Source organism: Drosophila arizonae, chromosome 5 (assembly GCF_054131065.1).
Source record: "Drosophila arizonae isolate 15081-1271.41 chromosome 5, UAZ_ARI_1.0, whole genome shotgun sequence".
Taxonomy (NCBI): domain Eukaryota; kingdom Metazoa; phylum Arthropoda; class Insecta; order Diptera; family Drosophilidae; genus Drosophila; species Drosophila arizonae.
In genome coordinates, this window is record NC_142925.1 from 5,840,146 (window position 1) to 5,854,741 (window position 14,596).

Consider the following 14,596-nt stretch of genomic DNA (forward strand, 5'->3'; position numbering starts at 1 on the left):
AAAAGTAACCCAAATACTGGATCGACTAACAGCCAAGCAGACCCCAGTATATATATACTAATATGCATGAATATATATTAAATATTAGGTATGCATATGTATATTTTCGAACTGTGTTTTCTACTTGCATCAACTACCAAAAAAAAAAAAAAAAAAACAAAAAATATTTACTTGAAAATACGTCCAAAATTGAAAAATTCAAAAGCAAGCTATAATAAACTACAATATATATATACAAATTAAATAATAATTATATATATACTTATATATATATATATATATGATACACATAAAAAGTCAACTAAAATATCGAATTATAACTTCGGGTTAAGCCGAAGTTTCGCAAAAATATTGAAAATTTAAATTTCTGAATTTCCAAAATGTTCAAAGAGCATTCAAAATAATTTCCAAACAAAAAATAAAATACTAAATATTTGATGTGTGTGCAATTAATAAGTAGAAGCCGTAATTTGAGTTGGATTTCGAAAGTTTTGGTTACAGAATAGAACTCTCTGATTTTAGCACAAGAATTAATAAAATATTACTGAAATTTAATGCATTTAATAAGCGTAATTTAAAACATTTAAATAGAGCTTGAAGATATGAGAGATATTCCAAAAAAAGATATGAATTATAAATTAACTAAAAATATTGAAATTAAATTTAGAGGCACGCCAAAAGCGCTTTCAATGTCTTGTAAAATAGTTGAGAAAGAGTTTAGAAATGCTTGCTAGCCACTTCTAGATCGTAAACTCACATACATATATGTATATTAGTTATAGTATATATAGATTGGAAATACTTAAAGCAACAAGAATATGGTACCTTAATAAAGCAGAGAATAGTTTTTGTTTATATGGCACATCTGAGGAGCTATTGCCCTGGACTAACTATCAGAGCAGTCAAATGTAGATACAATATGATTTGCTAAAAAACAAAACACACACACACACACAGTCAAAAGATATAATATATATATATACTATATATGATAAGCTCGATATGAATAGATGTTTATGGCATTGGCTTCAATTAGCAGAAGAGCAGCATAGCAATTTTATGTGGATAGTTTTGAAAGCAAAAAATATACAATATATATATATAAAGAAAAACAAAACCAACAGATAGAAGAGTATTCGTAAAAGTAACAAAAGTCACAGATATTCGTAATTTTGAGCACTTTAGAGCTTTTAGCACGGTCAACGAAATAAATGTTATTAAAATACAAAATACAAAATCAATTACAAATTGTAGGCCACATCAGCTACTTAACTACTAAAACAAATACCGTTGAATAAAGTTGAATAAACAAATGGAATTAGCAAAACAAATGCTTTTATTGTGCAATCGACCCCTACACCAAATACTACAACTACAACAACAACAACAGAAGAACAACAGAAACAACAACACAAATATCAACACACTTGAGCTCTCTTTAAATATATATGCAGTTGTTTTATTGTAAAGTTTCACTTAGTAGCATTAAATAACAAAAACCAAACAAACGCCATAAAAAACAGACAAGAAACACACACACACACAACACACAGACACAACAATTTCTGTAATTTATACTTCGATTTTTGGTATATTTAACGTCAGCAAAAACAAAAAAAAAATTGCAATAAATGCAAGAATAACAACAATTTGAGTATTCAACAAAAAACAACAATTTATGTACTTAACAATCTATAAATATACAAAAAAAAAAAAAAAAAAAATTACAAATACCCGCCTTTTGTTTTCAATTATCGAGTTCCATTTCTATTTCGGCGCAGCTGTGTTAATAACTTGTACTATTTATCTGTACTCACCTTGACTTGGCCGACATTCAAGTAAAAAGCCGCTACTGACCTTGAACTAGACCTCTCTTTAAATCTTTATGGCTCGAACACTTGACCGACGCCCAAAAATTTGTGTTGAAACGTGTGAAAATATTGTAAAGCGGGCGTCAATGACTGCATGATGCGCGTTCGGAATCTGTAAATAAGCTCTATAGTGGAGCTGTAGAGCTGATTGCAGAATATATTGTTAAAATATATGTATATAATGCCGTTATGTTGAGATGGGATTATATGTATTTGTCTTCAGCGAGCGTGTCAAAATGGGATTAGCAATCATTAACATCGAAACAAATATGTTTATAGCCAGAATTCCAAGCCCTAATATTATAATAGTTATTTGCCTTTAGCCACACCTTAAGTGGGCCCAAGCCAAAAGCATAAATACGTCAACATAACAGGCTTCACATGACCATATCTACATATATATATATATATTTATATATATCCCAATCTCACTCCACTCATAACAGTTCTAATAGACAAAGGCCCATTTAGGCAATCCCATATACCCTTCTCCCATAATGAATAATGAATGAACATAAAGTTATTTATTCTGTTTTAAGTCTTCCATGTGTGGAAGCAGTTTCTTCGTATGTATATTTTTTATTTTTTCAAAAATAAATGGCAAAAATAGTTTTTTTTTTCTTTTTTTTTTTTTTTGATAAATGCTTTACTCTTATTTTTTTTCTTTGCATTGCATCCTTCATGTTTTCTTAATTTTAAAAGATATAGTTTGATTATTCGAGACTTGTTTCGGAATGCGAGTGTTATTATAAATATCATTTGTTTTTGTTGATGGATTTATCATTTGATGATCACATAGCAATTATAATTATTCAAGCTTTACATAGGAATAATATGCACATAAACAGATATATATATATATATATATATATATATAGAGAATTACATAATGTATATCTATACAACTTTTACTAGCTTTTCATTTAGTTTTATTTTACACAACAACACAACGCACAACACTTAATGAATCTGTTAATATATTTTGACGTATTTTTGATTTGTGTCGATCTGTCATCCTTTGATATTCACTAACTACAACTTACGCTCTCTATATAGTGTATATATTATATAGAAAATATTTTATATGATTCTATCCTTTCGTTTTCTTTTCTTTTCTAGTTTGTATTTACACATGTTGCGTTTCTAGTTGAGTCTGTGGGTAAAAAGCGTCGCACTGCGCGACGCTTAGTCAGTTTCTCTCTGTTGGGTTGGAATTGGCTTGGTCCGCTGGTTCGCTGGCTGCGAGGAGCGCACTTGTGGCTAGCTCAGTCGCGTGTAATGATCCAACGCTGTGTGTCACTGGACAGATCACATTTCTCGACCAGTGCATCGTCCATGCTCTTCAGTCCGTTGTGGTCGAGGCACAGTCCTGTGTTGACGTGCACCAGCCTCTGATTCTCGTACTTCCATTGCTCGTTGTAATCGTCGTTCTCCAGGCAGGGCACCATCACAACGCGATGCGGTGGGGAGCTGCTGTGCTGCACTGTCGCGCAGCTCAGCTCGTTGCGCAACACCAGACTGTTGGTGTAGGAGAAGAGCTGGGACTTTTGCAGCGCCTTGCCGCAGGCATATACACCCAGATTGTAGGGCTTCTCGTTGTTGTTGAGCAAATCGTCTAGGCACAAGTTTGAATTGACTGCTTTCACTTTGCCCCAGGCCTTGACATTCTTGTTGGGCACAAATTTCTCCGGATACACGTTCTTCAGGTACCACTCGAAGCTCTTGCAGCGCAGCTTCTTGCGCAGCACAACGCGATGCGTCACATCGCCGATGTCCGGATGGAATTTCAGATCGGGTCGGTTCAAGAAGAACACGTTTATATATTCATCCATCCAGACCAAGGCCATGCGAGCGGTGTTAATGCCGTGCGTATCCCGATCATTGGGGAATCTGTGGAAGTAAATGTTAATTGAGATCCATTAGGGTGTTGGCTGTATACGAACTTGTAGGGATGGAAGTCGCGGAAGATGTGACCCACGCGGGAGCAGGGTATTGTCTCGATGGTGCCGCCACACTGCCAGATTCTAAACGACATCTCCAGATTCTCGCCACCCCAGCCGTCCATCTATAGAGGTGAATACATATTTGCATAACTGATTCTCAGCATCTGCTGTTCGTCGACTCACCTGCTCATCGTAGCTGCCCACCTCCCAGAAGTACCGTCTGTCCATGGCGAATAAACCGCCCGCCATGGTCGGACTGTAGGCGGGGCAAATTTCCCTGGGCTGACTGCACTCCCTCAGCTGGCGCTGCTTCTCACGCTCCGGCAGATTCACCCAATCGAAGTGACCGCTCCACTGGAAGCCACCCACTTGGAAGGATTTGTAGCCATTGGTGCTATACTGAAAGTCTTTGGCATCGATCACATCGATGATGGGCACCAGGACACTGGTGCGCGACTCCTTGATGCGCTGCAGCAGTGGCTCACACCAGCCCTCGTTCGCCTCGCAGTGAGCGTCCAGAAAAATGAGCACATCGCCGGTGGCAATCCGAGCTCCGGCCAATCGAGCGCGTATCAGACCCAAGCTGTAGGCAAACAAATAAACCAAGAAGAAGAACAGCTTAAAACAGAGCTACCAACTTTCCTTTAGCCAAAATGGTATTTTGGGCAAGCCAACAAAAAAAAGAGAATTAAATTATTGGGTCAGCGAAGAGAGACGTACGCGCGAGTGCTAAGCGAGAGATACGAAAGATACAAAATAAAAGTCAAAAACATAATCATGAGTTGACGAACAGGTTTTACGGTTTCATTATATGCCCTCGACCGCAGCAGGTATGGGGTATGATAAGCAGACCAAACAGTCGCCAAGGTGAAACAAACCACGTAGCATGGGCATATATATTGACCTAAGTCTGATAAGCCAAATCGAGTCGAGTCTATGACCCTTCGAGCTGTTGGGGAGTATATATATGTATATTTTACATTGAGTCACTGTTAATTGTTTCGTCTGCTAGGTATTTGTTAGTCGTGGTGCTAATCAAACTTCAGTTTGACTTTTGAAATTTTTGAACGTTTTTTAGTTCTTCAACTTTAAAAGCTGCAAAGAAGAAGCTCCCAGTCTGGCCGTCCGACTGTGAGTCTGTGCCACAAAACGAGTTATTCAAATGAAGGCAAACCGAACGATATCCACTCGAACGTGTGTTTGTGTTAATTTTACAGCCAACAAGTTGAATGTGCATTCGATTAGCTCAATGAAGATTTACCTAGCCAAAAAGACAGAAAGAGGCAGAGACAGAGACAGAGAGAGAGTGTAAGAGACAGTCAAAGTGTGCCAACAGATTGATGATTGCCGCTGTACCCCTTACCCAATTACCTTCAATAGCTTCATTACCCTCTTTAGCGCCGTTTGTCACCACATCGTGCCCTTTCACTTACCGATTCTTCAGGCGCAGTATTGTCACCTTGCCGGGGGGAAATCGTGTGCGCACATAGTAATCCAGTTTGCCGCCCAGCTCCGCATTGTCGCTGCCATCGTCCACCAGGATGATCTCCTTCAGCGACTTCTCGTTGCACGTGTTCAGCGTGCTGTGCACCGTGCGCACCAGCACGGAGTATGGCTCATTGTAGAATATAATGACGACACTGGCAGTGGGCAGGGTACTGGGATCATCGTATTTCTGATTTAGGCACAGCGGATTGCGATGATCGCCCACGGTGCGATTGTAGGAGAGCTGCTCGCTCAGCTCCTCGTTCAGTGCGATCTTCTTGTAGATCCTCTCGCCACGCGCCTTCGCAGCGCCGGTCAGGTGCACGGCCACACCTTTGTTGCCCAACGTTCTATCCTGCTTCTGCAGATCTAACTGTATGCTCTGCTCGTACGGCGATACTGTAACGGGTCTTATTTCATTCTCCTGCTCATTGTCTGGATATATCTCATGAGCTCTCGGTCGCACGTGCGCCAGCTGAGCTGGCCTCTGTCTCGCTCTGACGGGCAAAGGAAAATCCTCGCTAGCTGGTTGAACTTTCAGATAGAGTATAAAGCATAGCGCGACGAGCACAAATATAATTATTTTGCCATAGAAGGAACGAAACCGAGGCAGCATGTTGCTTCTGTGTGTGTGTGTGAGAGTCAGTGGCTATGCACACGTGTGTGCCTATGTGTAGGTGTTCCTGCTTGTTGAGGTAGCACGGTTCACTTTCAATTACAACGTTGCAGCGTGGACGTGGCTACGACTGCTACGATTGCTGGTTTTTTGCTTCATTTGTTGCGCAGTCCGCTGACAAAAGACAAACACACACACACATATTTAAATATACATACATATTTAAGCTGGCAAATATTTTATATTAATTTACATACATGAATATGTTGTTGCCGTTTCTTCCACACCCGTTGCTTACGTATAAGTTTATTTTTAGATTATTTTACCTATATATTTAAATTTCATTCGTATTCTTTTCCCGTGCTAGCAGCTTGCAGCGTGCTATGTGATGTGGCGTCTGTGGCTTAAACTAGACTAAACGTTAATTCTAGTCGCTGCGGTCGCTTATGCTGTCCATCCGCTGCGCGCCGCCCATAGCTCGCACCTTACTGTGTGTGTGTGTGTGTGTGTATTGTTTGTGCTTTTGGTTTTATATTGTATGTTTGTGTATGTGTATATGGCTTAACTGTTGCTTCTTCTTCTGTTGCTTTAGGCACAGGTTTGTGCTATGTATGCACCTACACATATTTAGTGTAATTCATTTTTTACACTTAGTTAACATTGAATACTGTATTCAATCAACACGTTCTGTACATGATTTTTAATTAAATATTGCTTCGCGAAAATATAAAAACACTGACGAACGACTAGCAGGTGACACGGCGTTGCCACCTGTTAGCAAGTGTTATGGATGCGTTCAGCATTCGAAAAACACTTGCGGGTCAACGAAACGTTTACAGAAAAGTTTATGTGAAATAAGTGTGTACATTTATTTTGTTTATTATTTTTTTTATTTATTTTTATTTAGTTATTGTATTAATAAAATCATTGATCCGAATGTTTTTAACTTTGAAGTGTTAGACTAGATAACAAGATTGTGAATTGTGACTGCTTGCCGTTGAGCGCAGCAGCACTCTGGTTAGTGGCAGCAGCATATCTTTTAAGTTATCTGGCAGCACTACATTAATCTTATGTGTTGTAAAACACGCAAAAATTGCGTTGCTTAATGTAAAAGTGCGCCAGAATTTGAATGTAAAGAAAACAATTTGAATTTTTCGTGTAAAGCTTTTTTTTTATATTAAAATTATATGTGTTAAAAATATATATTTATGTTTTATATTTTGTATAGGCTAATATGACTATTATTTCATGGCTTGGCCACAAATTGATAGTTGTCTAAAATGTGGGTGTTTAAGTGCATTTGGTAAATTTTAATTATAAAAGCGAAAGGCAACCTTAGATCTTGATATTCATACTTAAAAAATGCCTCACTTGACACTTATGTTGTATTATTTAATGCACAAATTGCATGTTCAGCTATTGTTAAATGTGAAAACAAACTGAATTTCCTACAAAGTAAAAAATGTCTATTGGTCTCCTTTGCTGGTTTCTTAACACGCGATGGCACTTTGTTGCAGCATATGATTGAAATATTATATTTATTATATTCAAGTTTGAACTTTCATTTATTTTAAATTGAAATGAGGTCAATATATTAATATTATATTTAGCTTTTATAATTATCAATATTGCTAATTAAGCAAAGTTATTTTCGAACATTTTTCTCTTCTCAAATTGTTGTTGTTGTTGCTGCTGCTGTTGTTGCTGTTGCTTCGTTTGGCATAATTAATATGTTACGTATACGCAAAGATGTCGCTGCGGGGGCCGCCGCTGGTGAGCGGCCGAAAAGAAGAGTTCAAAGAGCTCCCTAACTTTGATAATTGGAAGTTTTTATTTTAGCTGGAGGTGGCAGGAGGTCGGGGCGGCGATCGCAACATTGTGGGAATCCATCTGTGCCATCTCTCTGTTAGATGGTGTAAGGTGCAAGTGGCTTGTTTTGCACATCTGCGCTAACGCTCTTTAATAGCTTAAAGCGACAAAAAAAAAAACAAAAACAAATAAAACTAGGAAGGAAATAAATTACTTAGCCAGTCACACAACGTTTGGCAAAAAGTTTTTCTTTCTCGTTTTCTTTTTCTTTTGTTTTTAATTTTTTTCACTCTGTTTCGTCTGTATTTCCGACCTCAAAATCTTAACTAGCCGTTAAAATGTAACATTGAAGCAAATTACATTTAGATTCGTTTTTTACTAAGTTTATTTATTTATTTTTTGCATTTGCTTGCTAAAAATATTTACACCTACAATTGCCCAAGTTGAAGCAACTAAATTATGTTTATTTTAGCATATCTCAATTAATTTTTTTTATTAATAACTAAAGGTCGCTCCAAGTCGAGTTTTATGAGGCATACAAAGAGATTTATTTAAAGCTTTATCAAGGCATATTACTTCGTTAATTGAGCGCACATATCTTATAGGATTTTTGGATTTGTAAGTATGTTTATTATTGACTCTTAGAGCGAGGCCTCATTAAAAGCCGAACAAAGCAAGACAAACAAATAGCTCAGAGTTTAGGTTTTGTTCGAGCTCTGACCATAATGACATAAGCCGCAAATACCCATTTGATCTAAATGACCCTGAGTTTGGTTACGCTCTGGTCTGGCTCGTCTTGGCCTGGTCCATTTCTATGGCCCCATTATCAGGCAGCTACGTCTTCATCCAGCCCTCCGACCAAACATCTTGGCCATCCATCAACAGCTACAACGGTTAATAATAGAATTGGAAATGCGATTGCAATTGAAAAATTGTTAACCACAATTTACTTTACCTTACTTTTGCTTTTCTTTAATTTTTTTGTTTTTGTTTTTTTTTGCCTTGTTTCACATTTTGTTACGCTTCTTTTATCTGCTGCTCTACAAAATGTCAAAAGATTGGGCAACTGCGATGATTGCTTTTCATTATGATTGGACATACAAAAGGAGATGAGTTCGCTAGGAGCTGCGTTGTGTGGAAATACTTTATCAATTGGCTATGGGAATTGCACTGCAGTGCAGGCAGCAGCGACTCCTGGGAAAGACGACTGCATCAAAATTGGTCATAATAGAGCAGTGAATCAATAATTTATTGCCAATTTGTATATGCTGAGCAAAGCCATTGAGTACTGAGTTGACTTTAAGTCTTTGTGCAATCTTGAAAAGAAAGACATTTATATATTGTGAGTCTTCTGCACATGAAGGGCATATTTTCATTGAGGCCTATTATTTCCTGTTGTTAGCTGTCAATGCTATTTAAGTGAATTATGGCCCCTATCTATTATATATATTGATTATCATAATCTGTGGATTAAATTATTATATTCAGGTGGACTTTTCATTGGGGAGTTTGGATTTTTGAAAAATTTTGCCTTATAATATTATTAATTAAAAAAAAAAAACTTTATATATTTAGTCTTTCAGTTTCTCTAGACTCTATACTCTATACTTCTCTTCATCTATTGCTCGTTTTATTTCTCTATTTCTCGCTCCCTCCCTCTTCTCCGCTTATACTTCTCCATCAACGTCTGTCCCTTTGTCTACTTATTTCTCTATTTGATTTGAAAATACGAAAATATCGATTTCTAAAAATTGTATTCTTTGGAATCTTATATTATACACACACCATGTCTATGTACATAATGCCATTTAAGTTTCTTACTAGCTGAGTCTGATTGATGTCTATCCTCAGGAATGTAAGTTTTCACTCATAAGATCAGCTAAAATCTACTTTTGGATCAGCTTAAATACTCTCAAATCCCACCACAAACCAATCAAAATTACTCTTAATCTTTCTTTAAAGCTGCGTTTCCCCAATACCAAATCATCTGCAGCTTATCGTCCACTGAATTCCGCTCCAATTAATGCAACTCAAATAGACGTCGGGAAAGATACGGTTATTACTGGAAACCACTTTATGGAAACATTCGTAAACCGCTTTGCAAACGTTTTACACATATGCAATTTGGCAAATTATATTTTTCGGATTTCCTTGAGCAGAGTGTAATAAAAAACGAGCATTGCATAAGTTTTGATAGGTTCAAGATATTAGAAACACCCGCTGCCAGCTGCTACTACTCATAATCACAGTCAAAAAGCGAATGTGCATAATCAAGAGCTGATCGACAAAGCGCAGCCATTGTGTATCTCTAGAGATCGGTAACAATATCACCCACTGAGTATTACCAAGGCCAAGTCCTCAAAGCTTAGCACGCGACAAAGCAAAGGGAAAAATTCAAGATAAACAAAGGGAAGGGTATACTCGACTACGACATGCCCTGAAATCTTCGTAAGAATTGATGTTCGATATATATACGAGATGTCTGACTACAGAATACTTTCCATACGATTATGCAAATGGAATCAGATATCTAAAAAGTCAGGGTCTCGTATGTCTCATAAGAATTATATATTTCAAATTTGAAGTCTCTAGCTTTTGTACTTCTCGAGATCGATGATATCTTTAACCTATATATGATAGACAGATCAATAAAAGATCTGATAGGTGGATGGACAGCCGAATAATCAGTCAGATCGTCTGTAGAATCTAATTGAGTATCAATATACTTTATAAAGTTAGTCATGCCCACTTTTGCCATAAGATGGGTATACCCTTCTGTCCGCTTTTTTAGAGCATAGTGGCGCCAAAAATCCGAATGAAATTGAAATTTTGTGACTAAGTCGCTGATATGCTTGATAGTTTTTATGGTTTAATTTTTTTGACTTTTTTTATTTAATTTTATACGGTTGTCGGCTCTATTAGTGTGTTAGGTAGTTCAGTTTTGCATAATCGCGGCATAGACACCCGCATTGTTTAGCATTTATGGCCAGAGCCGGACGGACGGGTCACGCGGATTGCTGCAATAGCTATCAACGGGCTTGCAGTTATGATTGGCAGCTCGCCCAGCATCAGATGTGACGCAGACTCCGGCTCTCCGTTGGCCATAACGTGCGGCTCATGTCATCATCATCATCCACGCAGCTTGGAATGCGTGTTACCGAAACCTTTTTGGATTTTTCACAATCGCCCTGCAAATTGATTCAGAGATAAAACGACAATTTGAATACCTTTTAAAATCGCATATATTGATTTTAATCAATAAATAAAAAAGGTGCATACAAAAATGCGATTTAGATAAAACAACGGACAACGAACAACTTTGTGCGGACGTTGGCAACCTCAACGTTTGTCATTTAAATGGAAATGGAAATGGAAATGCGTGACTATATGGTGTCTGTATAGATAGATATGTAGAGATATATATATAGCTATAGCTATATCCGCTAGCGTTTATGAGGCGAAGGCGGAGGCGTTGCGACTTTGCTATGTTAATAGAGTTTAGAGTTCAGCGCTTGGCTCCACCAAAAAGTGATTGTTAGATTTTTTACAATTTTTACAATTTTTGTTTTCTTTTCTTTCTGCTTTTGATGCTTACGCAATGGGGAATGCCCTGCGAATATGCGATGACAAGGCAATTAGTTGGCTAGAGCGAAGGCGATATATAAAGCTGAGCAAAATATATAACGAATTGTGGCAACTTGAGCTTAAGTAATCAGAAAGGCCAAGATGCAGTAGAGCTGCATATCGACGACTCCTGCGGCCTTCACGCAACTGCGACTGACACCTGCTGTGTGGCACGTCTTTGTGGCAGCCCTTGACATGTTGCATGCATGTCTAGCGCCCTGTTAAATGCACAATTAGACAGCTTTTGACTGATTCCGGGCATGTTCAGGGCATTATAACACAGCTCAATAATAGCTAACGAACAGGTATTAACTAATATAGCACAGCTATATATATAAAGGGTATTAAAAATATTTAAATGAACACATTGCTGCTTCGAGCACAGTCAAGTCAAAGATTTAAATAAATTATAAGTTGTTAAATAAATTATAAAGTTGTTTAAATTTGATTTTCTAAACTTGTTTAGATTGCCTCTTGAATATTATCTAATTCAAAGTGCTTAGAAATTCATATTTAAAAATATTTAAAAGCATTTAAAGCAGGTTTAATTAGCTTTAGATACATTTTAAGTAATTTGAGTAAAAGCCATGAAGGTATATGAGCTCAGTGTAATGCCTCTGCTGCTCCTGCAGTTCCAGTTGAGGCAGAAGCTCAGCAGCAAACCTGAGCATGCTGGTTTCTTTCTTTTTCTGGAAAGTCATCCAACCTGATGCAGTGCAGCCAGTGGCACAGAGAGCCCAATAACGATGTTTAACTGCATGACAGTGAGTCCTGCGGCCATCACGTTACTCGCATTGTGGCAAGCTTTTGTGGCGCCTCTTCGTGTGCAGCCTGCGTCTGTTGCAGTCAGTTAACATGGCCAGCATATGATTTGAGGCCTGCTCCTGTCATTATGGCCCACTCATGATCAGCTCAGGGTCATTTTACACTCGCATTTCTGGGCCGAACGCATGCAAAATAATTGCTACAGCCATGCTCTATTAATTAGCTTAAATTACTAGCTTAAAGAGAGTTAAAGCTTTTGAAATCAGCTCTAATTATATGAGGCTCCAGTGAAATCGGATTTAAAACTCATTTAAAACCGATTTGAAATTGGTTTTGAAACTGGGATATAATTTATGTATTTTTATTCATTTCAAATATTTGTAAGCAAGATTGAAGATTCCATTTGTATGCTGATAAAAATTGCATTATTTGGTCTATCATAAGGCAATACGTTATTTATTATTGAATACCAAAAATCCTCGCCCAGCACAGCTCGAGGACAAAGCAAATGCAGGCAACTAAATGAGCCGCTAAGTAAAATATAAAAATTTGAGTTAGATCTCTTAAATAAACTCGGTCCTCCTGCTGCTTTGGATGGCTGTAATCCTTTCGTGAATCCACCTTTAAGCGAATCATCTCATTGAAACTGTTGCCCTGCCAGAACTGCGAAATGCCAAACTCGTGCATGGCCAGAATGTGTCGTTGGAAGAGCTGGCGATAGGGCAGATGGCGACGAAGGGGCAGGGATAGCAGCATAAAGTGCGTCATGCAAATATCGTTGGAGTAGTAGAAGACGGGCTCACGGAAATAATTTTGCTGCTCTTGCAAGGATAGCCAGCGCACCTCCATGACTGGATAAACGAAGCTGGCATTAAACGAGTCACGTATGCGAAAAAACTCCTTCCAATCATCCAGAAGGTAGGCGCGGTGCGCATTGGTTGTGGTCAGACTGAAGTTCTTAAAGATCAAATGATTTGCCTCTCCGTGTAGCCAGGCAATTTTATAACGAGATTTCAGAATATCCTCGATGCTGCGCAGCATCGGCTCGTGTGGCGGACTCGTGAAGTACGCCTGTAAATAGGACTCGTACATGGTGGTAATGATGAGACTCGAGAAGCAGATGAGCAAGCAAATGCCTTTTAGATAGCGACTCGTCTGGGCGGGCATCGGGAAGCATTGGCCCAGCAGACCGCGCAGACTGCGATCGTTGAGCAGCATGTCGATGAGGCTGAACCTGCGCCAGTTCAAGTCCTGGCTATAAATGTGAAGCAGCGAAAATATCAGCAGAAGGACGATTATCACGCCTGCCACCAGAGGTTGCACTATGATTGTGAAGATCTCCTCGTAGTCCAGGGCCGGCGGCAAGGGTATCATAAAGCAAAACGAGCTGTACATATACGGATAGCTAAGATAGTCAAAGCTGTCTGCATCCAGCGTCGTGGACAGCGTGGCCGCGATATCCAGCTGATTGAGCATCACCCGTTGAATAATATTGTTGAAGTGCAGCTTCTTGCCCTCGCCAATGTCATCGCGTAACTTCAGCGTCGCATTCACACGCTCCACGAATGTGTTGATCAAGTTGGCTGCAGTGCCCATTATTTGGTACTTGCCTGTCACCGGATCGCGATACAGGACGCCACGAGGACGAATATGATCAGGCTCGCTTCTAATGGGAGAGCCGCGCATGTTGGCAAATTGCTCCACGTAAATGAACTCGTAGTGGGAGTCGGCCTCGAAGTCTACGTGGGAATCTAAGTTCACCAGGGCTGTGGACTTTGTTTCATAGCTGTCGCTTAAGTTGAGAGTCAGCTGTATATAATTCTCCTGCTGAAAGCAGCGACAGCTATACAGATTACCCACAGCATCCACCATGGCCACATTAACCTGCTCCCGCTCGAAGTAGGACTCACAGACTTCCGTCGGCTGCTTCTGCGGCTCCAGATAGACCAATCGCCGTGCCTGTTGCAGCTTGAGTAAAGTGCGCCTATTCTGCTCCTGCTCGGCATTTGAGTTACAGATGAGCAGCAGCGACTCACTGCTGAAACTCCAATCCTCCCAGCTGCTGCCCTGAGAAAGCAGGACTGTCGGCAACTCCAGCTGAGGCAGCAGCTTATGAAACACACACGGCTCACTCCCATAGATCACAATGGTGTCACAGTCCCGCTCCAGGCGAATGCGTCTTATTAGGTGCAGCACTAAGCCAGAGTGCTCATCTTTATCTAGTTCATCCAACTCGATGCAGAGCAGCCAATGGCACAGAGAGGCGAATAGAACTAAGACGAAATATAGCTGCATAGCTGCGAGTCCTGCGGCCATCACGTTACTGTGGGCCAGGTTCGTAGCGTGGCAGGCTTTTGTAGCGCCTCGTGGTATGCGGCATGCATGTTTTGCAGGCAGTTAACACAGCTATTAACATCGCTTGTGAATGATTTTCTGTTCATGTCAGTTTTGCTACAATCAAATTTCAAGTCTTTAGCTCTTAT

At 39.2% G+C, this 14,596-nt stretch overlaps 2 protein-coding genes across 3 annotated transcripts; both read right to left on the reverse strand.

The window, feature by feature from the left end:
• Positions 1–2,629: 2,629 nt before the first annotated feature.
• On the reverse strand, positions 2,630–6,768 carry Pgant1 (Polypeptide N-Acetylgalactosaminyltransferase 1). 2 transcript variants are annotated; one of them, XM_089471538.1, is made up of 5 exons: positions 6,242–6,768; positions 5,248–6,089; positions 3,998–4,397; positions 3,815–3,936; positions 2,630–3,761 (listed from the first exon to the last, which is right to left on the reverse strand). In XM_089471538.1, the coding sequence occupies exons 2-5, from the start codon at positions 5,913–5,915 to the stop codon at positions 3,137–3,139; spliced, it is 1,815 nt and encodes a 604-aa protein (XP_089327664.1). In that variant the 5' UTR covers positions 5,916–6,089; positions 6,242–6,768; the 3' UTR covers positions 2,630–3,136. The 2 variants fall into 2 exon arrangements, with proteins under 2 accessions (XP_089327664.1, XP_017865400.1); XM_018009911.2 differs by having other exon boundaries at positions 6,173–6,768.
• Positions 6,769–12,572: 5,804 nt separating this feature from the next.
• Positions 12,573–14,429, reverse strand: LOC108614862 (uncharacterized). The gene has a single exon (XM_018009084.2). The coding sequence runs from the start codon at positions 14,427–14,429 to the stop codon at positions 12,573–12,575; it is 1,857 nt and encodes a 618-aa protein (XP_017864573.2).
• Between the last annotated feature and the right edge of the window lie 167 nt (positions 14,430–14,596).

Bases quoted from the DNA above. Each gene is read 5' to 3' on its own strand.
- Pgant1 (XM_089471538.1), bottom strand. From the start codon at position 5,915: ATGCTGCCTCGGTTTCGTTCCTTCTATGGCAAAATAATTATATTTGTG. The intron at 4,398-5,247 runs GTAAGTGAAAGG...GTTTGCCTACAG, and splicing joins ATACTGCGCCTGAAGAATCG to CTTGGGTCTGATACGCGCTC. The intron at 3,762-3,814 runs GTTCGTATACAG...TTACTTCCACAG, and splicing joins CGCGACTTCCATCCCTACAA to ATTCCCCAATGATCGGGATA.
- LOC108614862 (XM_018009084.2), bottom strand. From the start codon at position 14,429: ATGGCCGCAGGACTCGCAGCTATGCAGCTATATTTCGTCTTAGTTCTA.